Source organism: Puma concolor, chromosome C2 (genome assembly GCF_028749965.1).
Source record: "Puma concolor isolate L17-30 chromosome C2, mPumCon1.1.hap2, whole genome shotgun sequence".
NCBI classification, from domain to species: Eukaryota; Metazoa; Chordata; class Mammalia; order Carnivora; family Felidae; genus Puma; species Puma concolor.
In genome coordinates, this window is record NC_141675.1 from 37,680,037 (window position 1) to 37,705,538 (window position 25,502).

Sequence of the window (25,502 nt, forward strand, 5' to 3'; positions counted from 1 at the left end):
CAGTGACAAAAAGAAATGCACTATCAAGCCACAAAAAGACATGGAAAAAACATTGTCTTTATATTTCTTCCCTTCTGCTCCTGTGGGTTCAGTTTGCCATCTTTTGCCAGTGTCTTAAGGTACAATGTTAGATGCTTTGTTAATATAGTCTCTATACATGGGGAACCTGGGTGGCTCAGTCTGCTGAGTGTCCAACTTTTGATTTCAGCTTAGGTCATGATCTCACAGTTTCCGAGACTGAGCCCTGCATTAGGCTCTGTGCTGGCAGTGTGGAGCCTGCTTGAGATTCTCTCTCTCTCCCTCCCCCCGCCACTCTCAAAATAAATACATAAACTTTAAAAATTAAAAAAATAAGGGGCGCCTGGGTGGCACAGGCGGTTAAGCGTCCGACTTCAGCCAGGTCACGATCTCGCGGTCCGGGAGTTCAAGCCCCGCGTCAGGCTCTGGGCTGATGGCTCGGAGCCTGGAGCCTGTTTCCGATTCTGTGTCTCCCTCTCTCTCTGCCCCTCCCCCGTTCATGCTCTGTCTCTCTCTGTCCCAAAAATAAATAAACGTTGAAAAAAAAAATCAAAAAAATAAAAAATATATATAGTCCCTATACATAATAGTCTTGCTATTATTTTCTATTTAAACACTGATCTTGGTGCAACACATAATTTGGTATGTTTTCATTTTCATTCATCTCAACGTATTTTCTAATTTCTCTTAGGATTTCTTCTTTTACCTACTGGTTATTTAAAAGTACATTGTTTGGGGGCACCTGGGTGGCTCAGTCAGTTGAGCGTCTGACTTCGGCTCAGGTCATGATCATGCGTTCATGGTTTCGAGACCTGTATTGGACTCTGGACTGACAGCTCAGAGCCTGGAGCCTGCTTTGGATTCTGCGTCTCCCTCTCTCTCTGCCCCTCCTCTGCCCACACTCTCTCTCTCTCAAAAAATTAAAAAAAAAAAAAAAGTTAAAATATGTGTAAAGTACACTGTTTGATTTTCATATATTTTTGAACTCTCCACATTTTTCTGCTAATTATGTTTAATTATGTTTTTAAGGATTTTATTTTATTTTAGCATTTATTTATTTATTTTGAGAAAGAGAGAAAGAGAGCAAGCACGAGCAGGGGAGGGGCAGAGATTCCCAAGCAGGCTTCACGCTGACAGAGGACAGCCCAATGTGGGGCTTGAACTCACCAACTGTGAGATCAAGCCCTGAGCCAAAACCAAGAGTCAGACACTTAACCAACAGAGCCACCCAGGCGCCCCATAAGGATTTTATTTTTAAGTAATCTACACCCAACGTGGGGCTTTAACGCACAACCTTGAGATCAAGAGTCACATGCTCTACCTACTAGGCTAGCCAGGAGCCCCATATCTGTTATGTTTAATTTCATTCATTATCAGAGAAATATTTTGTATAATTTCAGTCCTTTTAAATTTATTAAGGCTTGTATTATGGTGTAGCATGTGATCTATCCTGGAGAACATTCCATGTACACTTAAGAATGTATATTCTGTTGTTACTGGAGATCTCTATAAAAGGTCTAGTTAGCTTATACTGTTGTCCAAGTTTTCTATTTCTTTGTTGAGCTTCCGTCTAGCTGTTTTATCCATTATTAAAAGTGGAGTGTTGAAGTCTCCAACTATTACTGTTGAATTGTCTATTTTCCCCTTCAATTCTGTCAATTTTTGCTTCATTTGTTTGAGGCACTGTTACTACATACATATATGTTTATAATTGTTATATATTTCTGATGGATTGACTTATCATTACAAAATGTCCTTCTTTATCTCTAATAACATTTTTTGTTTTAAAGTCTATTTTGGGGTGCCTGGGTGGCTCAGTTGGTTGAGCATCTGACTTCAGCTCAGGTCATGATCTCCTGGTTTGTGAGTTTGAGCCCCGCGTCGGGTTCTCTGCTGACAGCTCAGAGCCTGGAGCCTGCTTTGGATTCTGTGTCCCACCTCTCTCTCTGCCCTTCCCCTGCTTGCACTCTGTCTCTCTCTGCCTCTCAAAAATAAAGAAATAAAATAAAAAAAATTTTTTTTAAAGTCTATTTTGCTGGATATTAGCATACCCACTTAGTTTATGGATGCTGTTTGCATGAGAGATCTTTTCCATCCTTTTACTTTTTACTGATTTGTATTTTTGAATCTAAAGTGTTTCTCCTATAGACAGCATGCAGTTGGATCTTCTTTTTTATCAGTCTAAAATCACAATGAGAGAGCACTATTTAAGTACCAAAATGGCTAAAATAAAAAAAAAAAAACAACCTGATAGTATCAATTATGATGGTAAATGAAATAAGAAGTCCTCTCATTGACTGATAGTGGGTATGTGAATTGTCAAAAACTGTGGGAAACTTTTTGACATTATCCACTAAAGGTGAAGATACACATATCCATCCATGCCCTAAAAATTCCGTTCCCATGTATAGATGTAACAGAAATGCATTTATATGTACTTCAAAGACAATATTAGTCATAATTGCCCCAAACTAGAAATAACTCAAATGTACATGAACAGAAGGGATAAACAGATAGAGATATAATCATATATTGAACACTAAATAGCAATGAAAATGTAAGAAAATTAATTTATACCCAATATGGGTATATTTCATAAATATAATATTAAACAAAAGGAGTCAGACACAAAAAAATAAACACGGATTCCATTTATACAAAATTCAAAAAAAATTCAGGTAAAACAAAAAGATAGTGTTAAGAAAGAAACATATAAGTAAAAAAGTGGAAAGGAAATCTGATACACAGTTTCATAATGTTCTGTTTCTTGATTTAAATAGTGCTACACAGGTGTTTGCTTCACAGTGTTATCACTGGGTGGTATAGTTTTGTTTTGTTCCGTTTTCTATTATGTGTTATGACTCACAATAAAAAGGTTTAAAAAAAACCGAGTAAAGATTCCTTGTATTCTATCCCAATACGTAGTGGACGCCTAATTTTCCCTGAAATAATCAAATTATTATCTTTACTCCTTTAATTTTGTCTTTCCTGTAGTCCATACACACACACATACACAGGCACACACAATCTTTCCTTACCTCAACCAGGTTCTGTAAAATCCAGGCCAATCTCAAAGAAACATGCTGGTTTGTAAAACTGAACATACTGACTGCAAAAAATCGTTTACTTCTAGTGAAAAAGTGTAGCACTCGGCAGGAGCTCTGTATCAGCTGTTAAGAAAAAAGATATTTTAGGAAAATGCACTTAATGGTGTTTGATATTTCTATATTAATTCTACACATATGAAAACAAACCCCATAACAAATCATTCAACTACTTCTAGTGTTCTCAGCACCTAAGAACATGAAGTAAAGCAATGTTACCCCAAGTGGACATTTGTATTCTAACATACGAGATATAACACATCTACTCTGTCCTTCTTTAATAAACACAAAAAGCTCAAGATAAAGTCTTTTATTTTATTATTATTATTTTTTTTAATGTTTATTTATTCTTGAGACAGAGACAGAGCGTGAACAGGGAGGGGCAGAGAAAGAGGGAGACACAGAATCTAAAACAGGCTCCGAGCTGTCAGCACAGAGCTGGACGCAGGGCTTGAATCCACGAACTGTGAGATCATGACCTGAGCCTAAGTTGGACGCTTAACTGACCTGAGGCACCCCTCAAGATAAAGTCTTTAAAAAAAAAAAAAAAAAAAGGGAAAGGGACGCCTGGCTGGCTCAGTGAGCAAAACATGAGATTCTTGATCTCGGGTCATGGCTTTGAGCCCCACACTGGGTACAAAGATTACAAAAAAAAAAAAAAACTTAAAAAATATAAAAGAAAAAGAAAAGAAAAGGGGGAGAGTCAAGGGATAGGCTATATTCCTATATGAAATATATTTTGAATGAGGTTACTATTAACCCATAAGAGAAATTTCCCTACACACTAAGTACCTAAAATTGGGATATATGATTTCACTGAACACTACCTATACTTAACAAAATCAAAGATGAAATATACATAGTTTTAAATTTGTTTCTTAGTAAGCAAAATCTTTAGTTAAAAAGAAAAAGCCTCTCACAGAAAACTTGCTTTGAGTTTTAAGGTTTGTAAGACATAGTAAAAAAAAAAAAAAATCAAAAACAAAAACTCTATCCTGCCACCTACTACAAGAATGCCGATGGACAATTCAACTTCTGAAACTGATGTTTTAAAGAATATTCACTTATAGAGAATTTACCGCCTTCTTGCATTTTTCCCTCTGTTATTACTCACCCCTCCCCTAAAAAATAAATATAAAGGTTTGGGTTTATTTACTAAAATAATAAATGTAACAATGAAGAAAATGTATAGACTCAATTCTCTCTACATTTTAGTTTTGTCCTTTGTTTTTTATTTATTTTGAAAGAGAAGGAAAGAGAGAGCGGGGGAGGGGCAGAGAGAGCGAGAGGGAGGGAGAGAGAGAGAATCCCAAGCAGGCTCCTCACTGTCAGCACAGAGCCCAATGTGGAGCTCAAACTCATGAACCCATGAGATCATGACCTGAGCCAAAATCAAAAGTCAGGCGGCATTCAACCTACTGACCCATCCAGGCATCCCTTGTCCTTTTTTTTTTCCTTTTCGTTTTGGTGAAAAGTTCTACTCTTAGCAAATTTTAATTATATAATACAGTGTTATCAATTATAGTCATGTAATACATTAGATTCTCAGACCTTACTCATCTTATAACTGAAAGTTATAGCCCTTTTAACTTCCTTTTCATCTCATTCAGTGCTCAAACTTCCTGTGTTTCTACATATTTTGCACTGTTTATTAAAAGATAAGATGTCCTTGGGGCGCCTGGGTGGCTCAGTCGGTTAAGCGTCCGACTTCGGCTCAGGTCATGATCTCACAGTCCGTGGGTTCAAGCCCCACGTCAGGCTCTGTGCTGACAGCTCAAAGCCTGGAGCCTGTTTCAGATTCTGTGTCTCCCTCTTTCTCTGACCCTCCCCTGTTCATGCTCTGTCTCAAAAATAAATAAATGTTTAAAAAAAAAAAAGATAAGATGTCCTTGGGATGCCTGGGTGGCTCAGTGGGTTGAGTGTCTGACCTCGGTTCAGGTCATGACCTCATGGTTCGTGAGTTCAAGCCCAGCATCGGGCTCTGTGCTGGCAGCTCGGAGCCTGGAGCCTGCTTCAGATTCTGTGTCTCCCTCTCTCTCTCTGCTCCTCCCCTACTCATGCTCTGTCTCTCTCTCTCTCAAAAATAAATAAACACTAAAAAAAAATTTTTTTTTTAATTTAAAAAAAGACAAGACGTCCTTAAAGTATTTAAAGGGACGACCCATAATCCTCCCTCTGATGTGTTATATGTTAACGAATGCCTCAAACTGAAAGAGGTTTTTCTTCCCTAAGAACACTATACTTTCCTCTATTTAAAAAATTAGATTTCATATCCTTCTATTAAAAGGTATCTTCTATTAAAATGCAGATACTAGGGGTGGGGGAGCACACAAAAAGTATTAAGAGTTCTAACACCTGTACTTTTTTTTTTAAGTTTATTTATTTATTTTGAGAAAGAGAGAGCGCATGCAAGTGGGGGAGGGGTAGAGAGAGAGGGAGAGAGACAATCCCAAGCAGGCTCCGTGCTGTGGGCACAAAGCCCAAAGTGGGGCTCAACCCCATGAACTGTGAGATCATGAAGTGAGCCGAAATCAAGAGCCAGACACTTAACTGAGTCACCCAGGCACCCCTAACACCTGTAGTTTTATATAACATACGAACAATTAGCATTTTGTTCTTACATTTAACAAATATTTATTGAGTACCTTCTATGTACCAAGGGACTGTGCTAGTCCTTGAGAAACTAGAGTGAACAATATAGGCAGAGTCCCTGCCTTCTTGAAATTTACATTCTAATGGGAAGAGAAAGACAAGGAATCAACTCAATAAATGAGATAATCTAAGAAGACACCGTAAAATAAACCAATATTGAAGGTACCACCAAAAAAACAACAAAGAATCCTGTTAGTTAAATTACAATGAAATGCTAAGATATAATTGATGGTTAAAATGATTTTAAAAATTGATGGTTAAGAATACATCCTGCTTGGGGCGCCTGGCTGGCTCAGTTGGTGGAATGTGTGACTCCTGGCCTAGGGGTTGTGAGTTCAAGCCCCATGTTGGGTGTGGAGATTAATTAAAAATAAAATCTTACAAAAATATATCCTGCTTAAAATCACCCCTTTTAAATTAGAAAAAAAAAGTATGTCTTATAATTCACACATTGCTGGGGGGAAGGTAAATGATGCAGCCACCCTGGAAAAAGTTTTCTGACAGTTTCATATAAAACAAAATATGCAATTACCATTTGACCTAGCAATTAATTGTACATTTGGGGTATTATCCTAGAGAAATGAACACTTACATTCACATAAATGTCTGTACACAAATGTTCAAAACAGGGGTGCCTGGGTGGCTCAGTCAGTTAAGCGTCCGACTTCGGCTCAGGTCATGATCTCACGATTTGTGGGTTCGAGCCCCATGTCCGGCTCTGTGCTGACAGCTCAGAGCCTGGAGCCTGCTTCGGATTCTGGATCTCCCTCTCTCTCTGACCCTCCCTCATTCATGCTCTGTCTCTCTCTGTCTCAAAAATAAACATTAAAATAAATAAATAAATAAATAAATAAATAAATAAAATAAAATAAAATAAAATAAAATAAAATAAAAACACAAATGTTCAGAACAGCCCTATTTGTAATAGCCAAAAACTGGGATTTCACAGATGTCCTTAAAAAACAGGTAGTGCATCTGTACCCCTGAATACAACACAGCAATAAAAAGAAACAACCTATTGATTCAGGTACAACTTGGATTCTCCAGGGAATTACACTAAGTGAAAAAAGCAAATCCCAAAGGTTTTATACTGCATCATTTTAGGTATATAATATTTTTGAAGTCAGAAAATATTTTTAATGGAGGACAGATTACTAGTTGCGAGGAGTGATGGATGGGAAGAGGCTGGAGAGGTACACAGGACAGAGATGGCTGTGGTTATAAAAGAGCAACATAAGGGGCCCCTGGGTGGCTCAGTCGGTTAAGCGTCCGACTTCACCTCAGGTCATGATCTCATGGTCTGTGAGTTCAAGCCCCATGTCTGGCTCTGTGCTGACAGCTCAGAGCCTGGAGCCTGCTTCAGATTCTGTGACTCCCTCTCTCTCTGCCCCTCCCCTGCTCATGCTCATGCTCTCTCAAAAAATAAACATTAAAAAATTTTTTTAAATAAAAAATTTTTTAAAAATAATAAAAGAGCAACATGAGGGACCTTTGTAATGATGTTACAGTTCAGCGTCCCAACTGTGGTGGTGGTCATACGAACATATAAAAGAACTGTACAGAAGTCAGAACACGCCCACATACAAACAGAAAAGAGTACAAGTAAAATAGGGAAATCTGAATATGATCTACAGATTGTATCAATGTCAGTATCCTGGTTGTGATGCTATACTCCAGTTTTGTAAACTGTTACCATTGAGAGAACCTGCAAAGCCTATAAGGGATCCCTGTATTATTTTTTACAACTGCATGTGAATCTATAATTATCTCAATTAAAATTTCAGTTGAAAAAATTATACATCTCAAAATCTGTGAAATATGATAAGTGCTGTGAAAGAAAGAAAGGGCGGTTTGATACAGACTGGACTGGGGGAAGGGGGTCATGCTACTCTATATAAATAAGATGGCAGGAAAGGCCTCACACAGAGGAGGTGGCAGGTGAGCTGGGCCCGGAAGGATGAGAAGAATCCAGTCATGATGGCAGGAGAGCCCCTTGCAGGTCTGAAGGTCTTAAGGTGAGAGGCTGCTTGGGTGCTACAAGAACAAAAGCAGGCTGGCAAAGCTGGAGCCAGATCCTTAGCAGCTTCAGGGAGGAAGGGGTCTGGGAAATGGTCAGAGTCGTAGACAGAGCTGATCCATGGTAGGGAGTGAAGATTTAGTGCTAAAAGCAAAGAGAAGCCTTAGCAACCATTAAGCAAGAATCAGAACAACAGTGAGAGGAAGCATGGCTGCTGGAAAGACTGGAGGAAAACAATGGTGCCAGGAGATTGCCAACACACTTTAATTACTTCATCATGTTGCTTAGAGCTAGCCCTGACTAAACTGACAACTTTGGTGCCATTTCTGGCACATACACCCTAAACATTTCCAGGAGCCTCAATCAATAAACCATAAGGATCTGGGAGAGGATGGGTGCAGGGTGGGGTTCCTCCACTGGCAGGACAGGCCCTGGAATCATGTGTGCTAAACTGTAAGAATCCATGCACATTTTTTCCTAAGAGAAACCAAGCTTACATCATGTGCATGTTCAATATCAAGTAGATGAAGTGCTTTAAATGCAGAGTTTTGTGTATGAAGTCAGTTTTGTTTTTATTATTATTTTTTAATGTTTGTTTATTTTTGAGAGAGACAGAGAGTGAGTGAGGGAGGGGCAGAGAGAGAAGGAGAAAGAGAATCCCAAGCAGGCTCTGCACTATCAGCATGGAGCCCCATGTGGGGCTCGAACTCACAAACTGTGAGATCATGACCTGAGCTGAAATCAAGAGTCGGACGCTTAACTGACTGAGCCACCCAGGCAACCCTATAAATTGTATAATTTTAAATTATACCATTCAAAGTTCATGACATTTTCTTATAATCATTTTCAACTCCTTAATCACTCTTTCCTGTACACAGCATCTCTCAGTACTCAGCCTTACAAGTTATTAAAGCAAGGTACATCCTCATATATTAAACTAACAAAAGAAAAACCAATGTGGGTGACATTATGGCAAAAGTGTTTCTTTCACTCATGCATTGCTGTCATATTCTATAATATATTCATGTTTGTTTCCATATAAAATTAGTGTCTCCAAATAGTTATTGAGTCAAATCAATGCTCCAGATACTCTCTGAAGCACCATTCTGTAGAGGCACCTGAGTTGAAAAGGCATTTAGCTGTGTGGCATTAGAATATGTAAAATTGCAGCATGTAATATTAATTATAACATCACATATTGCAGGTCTGGCCACATTTGGAAAACTGTCTTACCCTCTGACTCAGTAACCCCACACTTATGCTGCCACCACCACTACTGTCACTGTCATAGTCATAACCATTGTCATTTGCTACCATGATGTGGTAGGCATCAGATGAAGAGCTTGTGGCTGTCAGCCAGTTATGCGTCTTGATATCCATTCTCCACTTTTAACAAAAGATTATGAAATTTGGACATTTCTCTATTTTTTCTGGACATGGTCTGCATTTTGTCCACTTCTCCAAGAATGGTAACATGAATTCTCACTCACATGAGACCCTGGGGTCCATCCTAAACCTTCTTAGGGCTTCCTGAAGTGTAGTTGTTAAGTACTTTAGTCTACCATATATGCTTTTGGGGGACAATTATGAAGTTTCCCTGATGTGTGGAGTGTGCATATGTATATTCTCTTCTCAACGTTCTAAAACAGCACAGGTAGGAGATTATACAGGTAAGGGACATTTACAGGGAAAACAGTAATATCTAAATCACAGAAGATAAGAAAAAGATTACCTTCATTAGGAATGAATTATTCCAAGATTTTACCAGCTCAATAGCTCTTAGGTCTTGCCAACTAATGAAGTTGTGAAAATGATTTCCCGTTTTCCTAAGAACGATAAAAACAGTATTTTGAGACTCAATATAAATCAGAGACTATAGTAAATAAAAGATCTGGCACAAGAGAAAACAAAATTAGAGGCAACACTGGAATATCAAAGTATAATTTAATTAGATGGGGCTTGCCGAATGATTTTTTCATTTTATAAACTGAACACATTTTGTAACAATTATAATGTGATAAATAAAATGAAATTCTAGATCAAATTCTATCAAAAAAGATATTCTTTTTGAAGCAGTACAACGTGCACATGTCTAAAACAAAACACATCTAATAAGAAGGCCTTTAAAGACTTGCTTATACACTTTAAAAAGCAAGAAGCCAATGCTTCCTCCCTTCATTTTACTTGAAACACACAATCGGATAAAAACATCTGTAGCTACACAGAAGAGGTGAAATATTGCCTCACCCTATTTCTATACCTCTCACCTTTGGGACTGGCTTATCCTCTGCAACCTACTAAGCTTATCAAAATTTGTCCAATAAGAAGAAATTCAACAAACTCTGGGTCAACACTACAATAAAAGTACAGAACTAAGAAATATCATAGAAATAAGTCATTTTCCTTTTTGGCTCCTGCAAATTCAACTACTGACATCTACTAATCTCTGACATACAACTCAGGCTTGCTGTCTACCCCATTCCAGGTGCCCCTCTGTGTGAGTTTGGCCACATTCAATTCCCTAGACTGTCATTTCCCACACTTCTTAAGCAGTCCACACCCATGGGCACATCCTCAACTTTATTACCTGGAAACATTCTACACCCGAAATTTTAACATTCCAATATATTAGTCAACACATCTTGCTATTATTTCAGTTCTCTCAATCTTACTCTCTACATACCTTCCCTTCAGGGGCACCCGGTAGCTCAGTCAGTTAAATGTCCAACTCTTGGTTTCAGCTCAGGTCATGATCTCATAGCTTCATGCGTTCACGCCCAGCTCTGCACTGACAGTGCGGAGCCTGCTTGGGATTCTCTCTCTACCTCCCCCACTCCCACTGTTTCTGTCTCTCTCAAAGTAAATAAATAAACTTAAGAAAAAAAATACCTTCCCTTCAAACTCACTGTAACCATTAATCCCTCAAACACTTGTCTTCCTACCAACCTCTCTCAGGCTTCCGTCCTTTCCTGCATCCCATGATCTAGCATACTCTCTACCCCGTGATTCTCTCTCTTTTTAAAAATTGTGGTAAGATATATAATAACATAAATTTGCCACTTTAAGCATGTTTAAATGTGTGGTTCAGTGGCATTAAGTACATTTCACAATGTTATATATTACCATCACCATTATTTCCCAACATTTGGGTTGTTTCTACCCCCTTGCCTTTGTGAATAATGCTGCTATAAAAAACACTGCTATGCAAGTACCTGTTTGAGTCCCTGTTTCAATTCCTTTGGGTATATACCTACGAACAGAATTGCTGGGTCATCTGGTAAGTCTAGTTTTTGAAGAACTGCCAAACTTTTTCCCATAGTGCCGCACCATTTACATCCCTGCCACCAGTATACAAGAGTTCCAGTTTTTCCACACCCTCACCAACACTTGTTGTTTTCCATTTTTTTAATTATAGCCATCCTGATGGGTGTGAAGTGGTATCTCATTGTAGTTGGTACGTGTTTCCCCAAGGACTAATGATATTGTACATCTTTTCATGTGCTTATTGACTATCTGTATATTATTCAAGTCCTTTGTCCATTTATTAATTGCTTTATTTGGGTTTTTTGTTGTTGTTGAGTTGTAATAGTTCTTTATATATTCTAAATATTAATTCTTTATCAAATACATGATTAGCAAAAAAATATTTTCTACCATTTTGCGAGTTTTCTTTCCACTCTCTTAATAGTGTCCTCCCCTTTCATTTTTCACTTCTACTAATGAGAATCATAGCATTCACCTACATTCATGAACACATTACTTCTTTTTCCTTCAGTGATCCAAACAGCCACCATTATCATTAGCACAAATCAGAGACATGATTTTCCTACTGTAGTCCTCTATCTTAGATGAAATTACAAAGCAAACACACCAAGATGCACACCAAGACGCACACCTTCCACATTACAGGCTGTAGTCAGTTTCCAGAAATGTAACTGCACATTTAAGATATCAATGACTAAATTTTCCTAGACATACGTATGTATTTTTTTATCTCAGACTCGCAACCCTGAGATCAAGACCTGAGCTGAGATCAAGAGTCAGATGCTTCACAATCCCAGACTTCAAGCTATACTACAAAGCTGTAATCATCAAGACAGTATGGTACTGGCAGAAGAACAGACACTCAGATCAATGGAATAGAATAGAGAACCCAGAAATGGATCCACAAATGTATGGCCAACTAATCTTTGACAGAGCAGGAAAGAATATCCAATGGAATAAAGACAGTCTCTTCAGCAAGTGGTGCTGGGAAAACTGGACAGTGACATGCCGAAGAATGAACCTGGACCACTTTCTTACACCATACACAAAAATAAACTCAAAGTGGATGAAAGACCTCAATATAAGACAGGAAGCCATCAAAATCCTCCAGGAGAAAGCAGGCAAAAACCTCTTTGATCTTGGCTGCAGCAACTTCTTACTCAACACGTCTCCAGAGGCAAGGGAAACAAAAGCAAAAATGAACTACTGGGACCTCATCAAAATAAAAAGCTTCTGCACGGCAAAGGAAACAATCAGCAAAACTAAAAGGCAACTGACAGAATGGGAGAAGATATTTACAAGTGACATGTCAGATAAAGAGTTAGTATCCAAAATCTATAAAGAACTTATCAAACTCAACACCCAAAATACAAATAATCCAGTGAAGAAAGGGGCAAAAGACATGAATAGACACTTCTCCAAAGAAAACATCCAGATGGCCAACTGACACATGAAAAAATGCTCAACATCACTCATCGTCAGGGAAGTACAAATCAAAACCACAATGAGATACCACCTCACACCTGTCAGAATGGCTAACATTAACAACTCAGGCAACAACAGATGTTGGTGAGGATGCAGAGAAAGAGCATCTCTTTTGCATTGTTGGTGGGAATGCAAGCTGGTGCAGCCACTCTGGAAAACAGTATGGAGGTTTCTCAAAAAACTAAAAAGAGAACTACCCTACGACCCAGCAGTTGCACTATTAGGCATTTATCCAAGGGATCAGGTGTGCTGTTTTGAAGGGACACATGCACCCCCATGTTTACAGCAGCACTATCAACAATAGCCTAAGTATGGAAAGAGCCCAAATGTCTGTCGGTGGATGAATGGATAAAGAAAATGTGGTGTGTGTGTGTGTGTGTGTGTATACACACACACACACACACACACACACACACACACACACACAAACACACACAATGGAGTATTACTCGGCAATCAAAAAGAATGAAATCTTGCCACTTACAACTACGTGGATGGAACTGAAGGGTATTATGCTAAGTGAAATTAGTCAGAGAAAGACAAAAATCATATGACTTCATTCATATGAGGACTTTAAGAGACAAAACAGATGAACATAAGGGAAGGGAAACAAAAATAATATAAAAACAGGGAGGGGGGCAAAACAAAAGACTCATAAATATGGAGAACAAACTGAGGGTTGCTGGAGGGGTTGTGGGAGGGGGGATGGGCTAAATGGGTAAGGGGCATTAAGGAATGTACTGAAATCATTGCTTCACTATATACTAATTTGGATGTAAATTTTAAAAAATAAAAAATAAACTTAAAAAAAAAGGAGTCAGAGGCTTAACCCAGGTGCCCCATAGACATATTTTTAAAATGCAAATTATACATTATGTCAAAATAATTTCAACATGGCTTTATTTTTTATTATTTATGATTAAATTTGGGGCAATTTTTATACTTCAGAGACTTCCGACAGTTAAGAAAATTAAAGAAAAATTAGTTGTCAAAAATATGAAAATATTTTAATAGTGTTCTCTGATGCATAAAAGTTTTTGATATTGATGAAGTCCAATTTATCTATTTTTTTGTTTTATTAACTGTGCTTTTGGTGCCATTTAAGAAGTCGATGCTAGATTCATGGTCATGAAAATCTTCCTCTATGTTTTCTTTAAAACTACAAAGTTTTATCCTTTAAATTGAGTCTTTGATCCATTTTGTGAGTTAATTTTTATATATAGTATGTGGTAAGGGTCCACATTCATACTTTTGCAAATGAAAATCCAGTTTTCTCAACTTTGTTGAAGACACGTTTTTCCACATTGCCTGGTTGGTGTCGTTGTCAAAAATCAGTTGACCACTGTATTTGATTCCTTAGGCTGCCGTAACAGCTTAAGACAAAAGCAATTTATTGTCTCAGTTTGGAAGCTAGACGTCCAGAATCATAATGCTGCCAGGGCCACACTCCCTCTAAAATCTACAATAGAGTCCTTCCTTGCCTTGTGCTGGCAGTCTGTAGCAATCTCTGGCATTTCTTGGCTCATTGCTGCATCACTCCAACCCTTCTCCTTCACATGAAATTCTCCATGGGTCTGTCTTCACGTGGCTGTCTTTGTATGAGGACATTAGTCACACTGAACTAGAAATCCACCCTACTGCATTATGGTCTCATCCTAATTTAACTAATTACATTTGCAGTGACCCTATTTCCCGAGGTCAAATTTTGATGAGCTGTTGTTGCTTCTGTTGGGTTGTTTCCCCCAAATCTCCCTCACTCCTAAGTGTGAGATTACTGAGTCCAACTCCTCATATGTGGCCAAACCTGCAACAGTTGATGTTATAGTCAATATTGCATATTGATTATAATACCACTTCCAATGCCTTCTCAGCTAGGGTGCCTGTACCAGATGGTGCTTCAGGGAGCGTCTGGAGCATTGGTTTGTACTTGATAACTATTTGGAGACATTAATTTTATATGAAAATATTAATTTAATTTATATTAAATTAATTATTAATTTAAATATTAATTTAATTAAATTTAATATTATATATTAAAAAATATGAGAGCAATGTATGAGTGAAACACTTCTGCCATAATCTCACCCAGACTGTTATTTTGTTAGTTTAATATATAAAAATGCGCCTTGCTTTAATAACTTGTAAGACTGAGTACTGAGAGGTGCTATTTACAGGAAAGACAGAGTAATTATGGAGTTGAAAGTGGTTATAAGGAAATGTCATGAGTCCTGAATTGTACAGTTTTCAATTATACTATTTATTATGTGTAATTTTGTATCTTAATGTTTAATTTTAGTCTTTAACAGATTAATTCTCAAACATTCCTTAGGGTGTGACTAATTCCTTCAGTCAGTGAGATGCGTAAAACTTATTCCTTTGAAAATAAATGTGATAACTCTAGAAATCTGGTTTACCCCCTCCTCAGGGATTGCTGATTTTTCTTTCTTGAGGGTTGGAGTTGTCAGTGTGTGACTTTTCCAAACTATTATTGCAAAGTGTGTATTCCTTGTTGTGTGTAGTCACTGAAGTTTCCGTGACTTCTGTTCTCTCTGTGTCAGTGAGCTGACAAAGATTTTCTTAAATGTCTGGCTCCAGAAAAAAACCATTAAATCTCCCAACAGACACTGGTTAAGAAAGCCACTGCAGCTGAGAGGGCTGGAACCTAGGTAAGCAGCTGTGCCAGTCCCGTGGGGCACCACCAAAGCATAAACATCCAAATTTTTGTAGGACAGTGTCCCTACTGCTTGTCCTAGTAGCAGCCACTCACTCCAGTAATGGGAGCTGCTTTTCCCATACCCACAGAAGCACTGAGGAGTAAAAGACAGTGGCCAGTTTGCACACACCCTCTTACCTGACAGTAGTTGCTGCTACTTTCTCCAGCACTCCCCTAGTTGTTGTAAGGCCTAATTAGGTTCTAGAGTTTTGAAGCAGTTTACTACAACCTTTCTTTCCAGCTCAATGGTTGCTTTGACCAATCCTCACAGGTTCCTACTCCATTATTCTTCATGAGGTTCTTTTTACCCCTTACCTTTCAAGTTAACCATCTATCTTCCCAATACCTAACCTGGGATCATTCCAGCTTTCTTCTGTGTCTGCTTTCTTTCTTTTTTAAAAATTTTTAAGTTCTTTTTTAGTTTATTTATTTTGAGAGAGAGAGAGAGATAGCACAAGTGGGGGAGGGGGAAAGAGAGAATCCCAAGCAGGCTCTGCACTGCCAGCTCAGAGTCAGATGCAGGGCTCGAACCCAGAAAACCGTGAGATCATGACCTGAGCTGAAATCCAGAGTCAGAGGTTTAACTAACTAAGCAACCCAGGTGACCCTCCTGTGTCTGCTTTAAATGCCAGAACCTTGTGAACTGGTACCGATCCATATGTATGGAATACAACCTAACAAAGCCTTCAATGTTTCCTCATAACCTCTCATTACCTCAACCAAATGTGATACAAGTACAATTCAGATTTCTCATCATTCATGAAAAGTATATTCACTGTGGTAACCACTGTCTTCCTTATTTCCAGATTTACAGGCTCATTTCTATTTGACTTGACCATTCTGCAATACGGAGTCCGGACCATCACTTCATCCTACCTAAAACTGTCACTTTCCTGGAGTGCCAGGGTGGCTCAGTGGCTTAAGCGTCCAACTTTGGCTCAGGTCATGATCTCATGGTTCAAATCTGAACCCCACTTTGGGCTCTCTGCTGTCAGCACAGAACCCGCTTCGGATCCTGTCTCCCCCTCTCTCTGCCCCTCCCCTGCTGTAGCACTCGCTCTCTCTCAAAAATAAACAAACATTTAAATTAAAAAAAATAACTGTCACTTTCCTAAGCTTCCATGATATCACTGTGCTGTTTCTCCTCCTACCTCTCTAAGTATATGTTCTCTGGTTTCCTCTGCAAATATTTCTTCCTTTGACTGCCAGTTAAATGCTGGTATCTGCTGAGGGTTATATGCTTGGTCCCCTTCTCTTTTTAACTAACTGTTGTCTGTAAAGAAATCTGACCCACACTCATGAATGCTGTCAGCACAGGACTACTCACCCATCTACAACTCTAGGGCCAGCTTCTCACATAATTTCCATCCCCTCACAAATAGCTACCTTCTGCTTATCTCCTAGAATTGCTCCATGCCACCTCAAATGCAACACATCCACCCCAAACCTGCTGCCCCTCTTTCTCTAGTGTGCCACACTTGGGTTAATGGTATCCTTTAGCTGCTTCAGCCAAAAACTAGGGGGAAGTGGGGAGATCATCCTAAGTCCACAGGGATCCTGTTATATCCCTGGAGTTTATATTTTAATGGAGGGGAGAAACAAATGAGTAATTAAAACTATCATTTCATATAAGGATGATGCCATGAAAGAATGCATGGTAAAAGAATAGAGTAATTGGGGGTGGGGAGTGTTTTTAGGTATGAGAGCAGAGACTTGAATAAGCAATTGTCTTCAAAGACACTTCCCCATCTTACTCTCATTCCTCTCAAATCCACTGTCTACCCTGATTCAAGAATATTCTTTCCAGGGGCACCTGGGTGGCTCAGTCGGTGAAGCATCTGACTCAGTTTCAGCTCAGGTCATGACCTCATGGTTTATGGGTTTGAGCCTCACATCGGGCTCTGTGCTGACAGTGAGGAGCTTGCTTGGGATGCTCTCTCTCTCTCTCTCTCTGTTTGCCCCTCCCCTGCTCGTGCTCTGTCTCTCTCAAAAATAAATAAATAAACATGAAAAAAATTTTAAAGAATATTCTTTCTAAAATGTAAATTTGAGGGGCGCCTGGGTGGCGCAGTCGGTTAAGCGTCCGACTTCAGCCAGGTCACGATCTTGCGGTCCGGGAGTTCGAGCCCCGCGTCAGGCTCTGGGCTGATGGCTCGGAGCCTGGAGCCTGTTTCCGATTCTGTGTCTCCCTCTGTCTCTGCTCCTCCCCCGTTCATGCTTTGTCTCTGTCTGTCTCATAAATAAATAAAAAAAACGTTGAAAAAAAAATTTAAAAAAAAAAATGTAAATTTGGTCATATTACCCTTCTGCTTAACAGCTTTTGATAATTTCCCACTACTTATAAGAGATAAACTCTTTACCAAAACAAATGGCCTTTCCTGGTCTGGGACCTTGCCTTCCTCTCCAGGTACAACTCAATCACTCAAACATTTGAAGGCCTACTATGTGAAGGTACTGTTCTAAGTGTGAAGGACCTAGCGAGAATAGGGCAGACAAAAATCCCACCACTGGGGGCGCCCGGGTGGCTCTGTCAGTTGAGCGTCCGACTTCGGCTCAGGTCATGATCTCACAGCTCGTAAGTTCGAGCCCCGCGTCAGGCTCTGTGCTGACAGCTCGGAGCCTGGAGCCTGCTTTGGATTCTGTGTCTCCCTCTTTCTCTCCCCTCCCCTGCTTGTGCTCTCTCTCTAAGATAAATAAACATTTAAAAAAAAGTTTTGTGTTTTTTTTTTTTTAATTTTTTTTTTCAACGTTTATTTATTTTTTTTTTGGGACAGAGAGAGACAGAGCATGAATGGGGAAGGGGCAGAGAGAGAGGGAGACACAGAACCGGAAACAGGCTCCAGGCTCTGAGCCATCAGCCCAGAGCCTGACGCGGGGCTCGAACTCACGGACCGCGAGATCGTGACCTGGCTGAAGTCGGACGCTTAACCTACTGTGCCACCCAGGCGCCCCAAAAAAAAGTTTTTTTTAAATCCCAACACTCATGGAACTTCTTACACCTATGGGAGATATGTAATAAATAAATATTCAAATAAGTAAATAAGAATTTTGGATAATGATAAGTGATATCAAGAAAATAAAATGGTAAATTGATGGGCAAATAAAATGGTCAGGGAAGGTCTCCTGGGAGAATGATCTCCGTGGTGAGGTCAGAATGATGAGAAAGAGGTGAGATCTCAGGTAGGAGCGTTCCAGATAGAGGGAGCAACAAGTGCAAAGCTGCTCCTAATAAAAGTAGGAACCAGTGGGAATGTTCAAGAAACAGAGAGCAGGCTAGTGTGACTGGAGCACAGACTAGGAAGAGGATAGTCAGAGAGAAGATCAGAGTCAGGAAGAAGTCAGAACCCTTGGGTATGGTGCCTTCCCTATTTCACCCTCTGAATTCCAAAGTACCTTTGATTCTTCAGACACTCCATACTCTTGTCCCTCCTGTTTATGCCCTTGATTTGCTCTTTTTACTTAGAAAGCATCTACTCATGGCGTGCCTGGGTGGCTCAGTCAGTTAAGCATCTGACTTCGGCTCAGGTTATAATCTCATGTTTCATGAGCTCGAGCCCTGAGTCAGGCTTTACATTGACAGACCGGAGCCTGCTTTTGATTCTGTCTCCCTCTCTCTCTGCCCCTCCTCCACTCCCATTTCCCTCCCTCCCTCCCTCTCTCTCTCTCTCTCTCTCTCTCTGTCAAAATAAATAAGCAAACAAGCAAACAAACATGAATATATTTTCTACCAGGGAAACCAAATACTCAATTACTCACTTACTTACTACAGGACAAAGTCCTATGAAGGAGAAATACAGAATGCCATGAGTATCCTTAACAGGAGACCTTGCCTAGTGTAAAGGTCAGGAAAGGCTTCTTTGAGAAATGACAACAGAACTGAGCTCTGAAGGATGAGGAGGAACAAACGAGGAGACTGAACATTGCTGACAAAATGTGTTACACATTCGAAGGTTCTCAGGATGAAGCATGGTGTGTTAAATGTTAGCACAGCTGAAGAACAAAGGCATAAGACACAAGAAGAACGAGACATCATTAATTCATAGCATGGTAGAAGACAATCTAGAATACTGATCTTAAGAAGTAACACATATTCCAATATTCACTTAGCAGTGATGTGGGTTTGTTTTACCTATGTCAACAATAAAAAAACAAATGGAGGAAAAAACACGACAAGCAATATGTAAATGAGTTGCCTTAAACCTCTCTAACACAGTGTACCATTCCGTGGTTCCTAATGTATTTCTGTCATAAGTAATTGGAAAGAACCATTAACACAAGTATCAAGTACTACAATAAAAGATATATTTGGTGCTGTGGGAACACAGTCATTTACATATTTGTATTATGAGACTGTCAATTTCTTGAGGGCTGGTCTTCTTATTCATTTTCATATTCAGCTCTGTAGCCAGCACACTGCCTTACTCCCTATAAGTCCTCAAACAGTTACTGAGTGAATCTCAGTTTGCCTGCATGACTCATAGTTTATGTTACTAATTGGCACACACCCTGATCTGAGGTTAGCTGGCAGAAGCCTCCCTGAGAGACACAGGGATTGAAGGAACAAAACAGATCCGATTTTGTAGAACAAACGAATTTAAAACAACCAAAATAGGGGAGATGTACTATAGCTATTGTCAGATACAGGCTAAACACACCACTGACTAAATACATTGAAAAATACTTTAATCTGAAGAATATGAAGAAAAGTCAAGGCCTGTAAAAAGATAATAAACACCAAGCATCTCAAGGAGGGGAAAGGAGGAAAAAAAAAAAAAAGAAAGTTCAATGTTTTAGGCTTACTGACGACAGCAACAGGAAAACAATGTTTCTATGGCCGTGATGATAGAAATGGACAGTGACCGTAGGGGAAAGAAACAGTGAGTTGGGAGGAGGTGCTGGCCAGGTCTGGAATGCACAATAGATTGTGCCAGGGTCCTGTCAATCTCTCTCTAGAAAATGAGCTCAGAGCTGTGCCCACTCACTCCTGTGCTGTATCTCAGCTCTTTGTTGGGGAGCTTGTAGATCTGCCAGCATTATGTGCTACATGGCACATGGTGCCCAGGGAGCACTATTTTAAGACTCTATTATTTTAAGGTAAAAGAAGCACAAAGCTTGTGTGTGTGTGTGTGTGTGTGTGTGTGTGTGTGTGTGTGTTGAATATCTAGTATTTCCTACAAGCAAAGTTTCCAAAACTCATGATGAAAGAATATGAACATCTCAAAAAAGGACAGCCAAGAAGAAAACTCAAAATTAATTGTCTGAGGAAGAAAGCCTATCCTGCCAAAATGACAACACCACCAATAAGGGAAGTGAATGGTCTTGGATGGTCTTGGAATCTGACCCTTCTATTTCTCCTAAAAGTGAGGTATGGTCCTACTGCCACACAAAAACTTTGCATCCTAGTATTTTGACCTTCCTGTCATGAATGACCTGGAATCTAGGTTCTGATGAAAACAATCAATGTGGCCAATGATCTAATCTCCAAATCCAACAAAACATGACACTTCCAATCAGTTGTTTCCCTAGGAACACTCTCCTGCCTCAACTTCCATACCACCCGCTTCCCAGATATGTGTTTGTCCTGTCATGCTAGCTTTTTGCTTTCTGACTCCCAATTAGTTGGGGGGCAGGGTGGATACTCTCTGTCTAAATCCTCAGTCTTCTTTTCTTTTATCCATATAATCTCTACCAGAGAACACACCTACTCTTCTGGACTTTATCTATGTCAACAGTTCTCAACTGGGAGTGATTCTACCGCCCAGGGGACACTAGGCAATGTCTGGTGATGTTTTTGGCTGCCAAAACCAGGGGGGGAGGGTGCTATTGGTACCTGGAAAGCAGAGGCCAGGGATGCTGCTAAACACCCTACAATGCCCAGGATAGCCCCAACAACAAAGAATCATCTGGCCCAAAATGTCAACGGTGCCACTGTTTAGAAACCCTGACCTACACAGATGACTTTAAATCCTTTACTCTTTTATCTGACACGTGTATTACCTATTTAAGACTTGCTGTGCCCAATGAACTGGGTGGGGAGCTGGGGGAAGGCACAGAGGGACTATAGACGCAGGCATCCATCTGAGAAGCATTATACCCTCAAAGAAAGAGCACCTATCTGGAGGAAATGAGCCATGCCTCAGTATAAACCAGACAAATGTTCTAACCACCTTTAGGGGATCTCCATATCCCCATGTCCCAAACCAAACACTTTATCATATTCCCTTCTACCCACCATCATCACCACCTAACTGGTTCCTCCTTTTATGTTGTCTATAATTTCAATCATTATCTTCCCAAACATCACTGGTAAATTTAAACTTCTTCCTCTTGCCCAGTACTGGATCAGAGGCCAAGTCCTTGTGAATTCACCCTGATTATGTTTCTTATACTTATTCTTACCCCTATATCTACCATTTTTCTTCCCCACTGCCCCATGCTCAAGATGCCCTTTGGTGTCTAGGGCTTTATAACAAAGAAACATTTTATAGAGTTTTGCTGTTATCATTTTTATTTTTTTTTATAATTTTCTTTATTTGAGAGACAGAGAGAGAGAGTGGGAGAGGGGGCAAAGGGAGAGGGGGAGAGAGAGAGAGAGAGAGAGAGAGAGAGAGAGAGAGAGAGACAACCCCAACCCCAAACAGGTCCCACGCTCAGCACGGAGTGAGACATGGGGCTCGATCCCACAACCCTGGGATCATAACCTGAGCTGAAATCAAGAGTCGGACACTCAACTGACTGAGCCACCCATGTGTCCATTGTTAATGTTTTTAAAGAAACTCATGTTGAAGGTAATATAGAGGTAGTGGGAAGGGCATATGTTTTGGGGTCAAAAAAGATAATTTGGAATCTTGGCTCTATTTATTAACTGAGTGGCCTTGAACCACTTACTTATTTCGCTAAGCCTCAGTTTCTTTCTCTGTAAAAAGACATATTACATAATACCTAATTAATAAGTATGTTTGTTAGGATAATAGAACCTGAAATATCATAGGTATTCACTATATGGTAGCCATTATGATATTATAATTATGTTTATACATACCTCATATGTTGTAGGTACTTAAATATCAAATTTGGAACAGACTGAAAATATAAACCATAATTATAGAATTGTGTTTATGAAATTTGTTAGAATCTCCTGAATCTTTTTAGATATAAGCTAATTTTTAAGATTTCAATCCATGCTTATTTGAAAAACTCACCTCAAAAGAAAGGAATGGAGAATTGTAATGACAGTAATAATATTTTTATTGTTATTATTTAATAGAAGTCAAGCCCAAACAACATGCAGGGAATGTACTTTAAAACGCCAGAAAGCAGGCCCACTTTCATCCCTCTTAACCCAGCAAAACTCTTAATTCATAAATTTAAAACTCCTCAAAAAGGTCTTACAGCAGCACACTCACTATGGTATGAACCCAGCCACAGAATGTTTATCAAACAACGTACTTACTTGTTCCATGTAATAAAAGTTGCTCTCTGTGTTGAAATGCCAAGACCAACAATTTGATTCATCTCTATTCCTGCAGCTAAAAATAAAGATAGGTAAAACACATGGGGGTAAAAGCCAGTGAAGTTTTCTTTATAATATTATAGTATGGGAAATAGATCATTCAATATAATCTTTAAGAAAAACATCTGGGTTTAGCATTTAGTAACATAACTGGAGCTAATAAAGAAAGCATTACTAAGATGATTTTGTAGTAATTTTTTACTTAAAGGGAAAAAGGTCATATTTGAATAATAGCAAAATGGGCTTTTGCTTTAAATGTTAGGAAAAAAATAAACAATACTCAAGGTTACTTGGATTGTATTTTCTTCTTGTAATACTAAAAGAGTGGATCTTAATTCAAGCAATGATCAACCTATGAAAATTAATACAGGGAAACCTCTCTAAAATGCAGTCACAACCATACCACTGGGTCAATTACAGGAAGACCTATCAGTTACAGACCCCACGAAAAGAATCCTCAGCAGAAAAGAATTGACAATCACAGGTCCTGATAGGAAAAGACGTACACTGCATCTTCCATAACAAATCTACTACCCAAGCCAATGAGAAACCATCATCACCCTAAACTCTTGCTTGTCTCCCAATGGACCACAGTTCAAAACAAACCTTCCCAACTTCTTTCTCCTTTTTAACAAAAGAACATTCCTCTTTTTTGTTTGTTGGAATAGCCTATGGTTTTTGCCATAGCTTGCTTGTCCCAAATTGCACTTCTGCTATTCCTGAATAAACCCCTATTTGCCAGTAAAACAACTTATTTTCAAGATCAACACACCATAGTAGAAGCTGGTTGATGACGTAAAGGAAAATCCCCAGGGAAAGTATTATAATTAGTGAAGCTCAGATCTTATTTTCCATACAAACAGATGCTAAATGCAAATAAAACATGGGTTTTTTTGGTTCATATTTCTTAAAATACAGCTACTTGAGTATTTTTCATGATATTGTTTTAAAAGAGCAATTTATGCCACTAGGAAAAATAGGGACAACTTCAATTTGAGTACTGAGGAAGACATATCACCTCACACACAGTACTTCTCTCAAAAATATTTAACCTGAAGCTAATCATGAGAAATAAATCAGGACAAGCCATAATGTAGGACTGTCTAATAAACTGGTCTGTACTTTTGAAAATTGTCAGTGTCATAAAGAACACGCTCTAGATTAAAAGAGACTAGATAGACTGACTGCTACGTGCAATGCCTCATCTTTGGCCGGATTCTGGATTGGCAAAAAGCTATTAATGACTGAGATAAGAGAGGACTATTGAAGATGAAGCATTAGAAAATATTACTGTATTAATGTTAAATTTCCTCTAAGATAAGTGCACTGTAGTTATATAAAAGAATTCCCCTTTCTTTTTTTTAAAAATATGTTTTAACGTTTGTTTATTTTTTTGAGAAAGAGACAGAGAGACAGAACACAAGCAGTGGAGGGGCAGAGAGAGAGGGAGACACAGAATCCAAAGCAGGCTCCAGGCTCTGAGCTGTCTGCACAGAGCCTGACGCAGGGCTGGAACTCATGAGCTATGAGATCATGACCTGAGCTGAAGTCAGACACTCAACCGACTGAGCCACCCAGGCATCCCGAGAATTCCCCTTTCTTTGGAGATAATGTTCAAGTATTTAGGGAGAACAGGTTATTATGTCACAGCCAATGTTCAAATGGGTCAAATAAAAGAGTTTGCAAAGGATGATAAACACTACTAAACATGTTTGAATCTGGGAAAAAGGTATACAGGTATTCCATGTACTACTGGAACTTTTTAAAATAAGTTTGACATATTTCAAACCAAAAAAGGTAAGAAGGAGAAGCAATTCAATCACAAAAGTGAAGTAAGAGATCTTTTGGAATTCACATTTATAAGTCATCTTTTGCCATGTTTTTAAAGAAAGTTGCATTGAAAATGTTCTTAAAGAGCTAAGATTTCAGACTGTCGCTATGGCCAGGACAGCACTTTGCATCAAGAGGCCACACAGAAAAACAAAAACAGGGGCAGCTGGGTGGCTCAGATGGTTAAGTGTCTGACTTCAGCTCAGGTCATGATCTCACAGTTTGTGAGTTCAAGCCCGGCACTGGGCTCTGTGCTGACAGCTCAGAGCCTGGAGCCTGCTTCGGATTCTGTGTCTCCCTCTTTCTCTCTGCCCCTCTCCGGCTCATGCTCTTTCTCTGTCTCAAAAATAAGTAAACATTTAAAAAAAATTAAAAAACAAAAAAAACCCTTGTCTAACAATAAAGGTATCTCAAGTGTAAATTTCTAACAGCAGGAACTGTGTGTTATAACTTTGTTAATAAATAACCTCTGGTATTTTGTACACAACACGAAATCAAATGAGCACTAACTACAACTAGGAATGAAGAAGGAAGGTGAACCTTTATACTGCAGTTGAAAAAAGATTTAAGCCAGAGGAGAGAGTTGCCATTACCTTTCCTTGACAAAGTGGTTAACGGTAAACCACAAATGTCGGCTGAAAAATACTGGGAAATTGTGACCCCAGTAAAATACTATTTGTATAATTATAGCTTAGGCAACCCACAAAATTCTAAAGACTGAGGAAAACCCTTACTAACACAAAATATACTTTATTATTTTTATTTTTCTAAATCTAATTACCTTTAACAGACTCTTTTATTACAGCAAGAAACTGAAGCCAGAGAACATCAGGATCAATTTCAACCCAGCCAGTTTGAGGATAAAGTCTTTGTACCTATTTAGAAAAAGCAAATAAAAACAACATT

At 39.1% G+C, this 25,502-nt stretch overlaps 1 protein-coding gene across 5 annotated transcripts in view; it reads right to left on the bottom strand.

The window, feature by feature from the left end:
* GK5 (glycerol kinase 5) overlaps positions 1–25,502 on the bottom strand; it is an 80,345-nt gene that overhangs the window by 47,048 nt on the left and 7,795 nt on the right. For 3 of the 5 annotated variants that reach the window (XM_086674434.1, XM_086674433.1, XM_086674432.1), the window contains exons 2-5: positions 25,378–25,471; positions 22,707–22,782; positions 9,524–9,617; positions 3,057–3,188 (exon numbers count right to left, since the gene is read on the bottom strand). In XM_086674434.1, coding sequence (XP_086530560.1) covers positions 3,057–3,188; positions 9,524–9,617; positions 22,707–22,768 — 288 coding nt within the window. In that variant the 5' untranslated portion in view covers positions 22,769–22,782; positions 25,378–25,471. The remainder of the gene's footprint in view (positions 1–3,056; positions 3,189–9,523; positions 9,618–22,706; positions 22,783–25,377; positions 25,472–25,502) is intronic. The other 2 variants (XM_086674436.1, XM_086674435.1) reach the window with 1 other exon arrangement.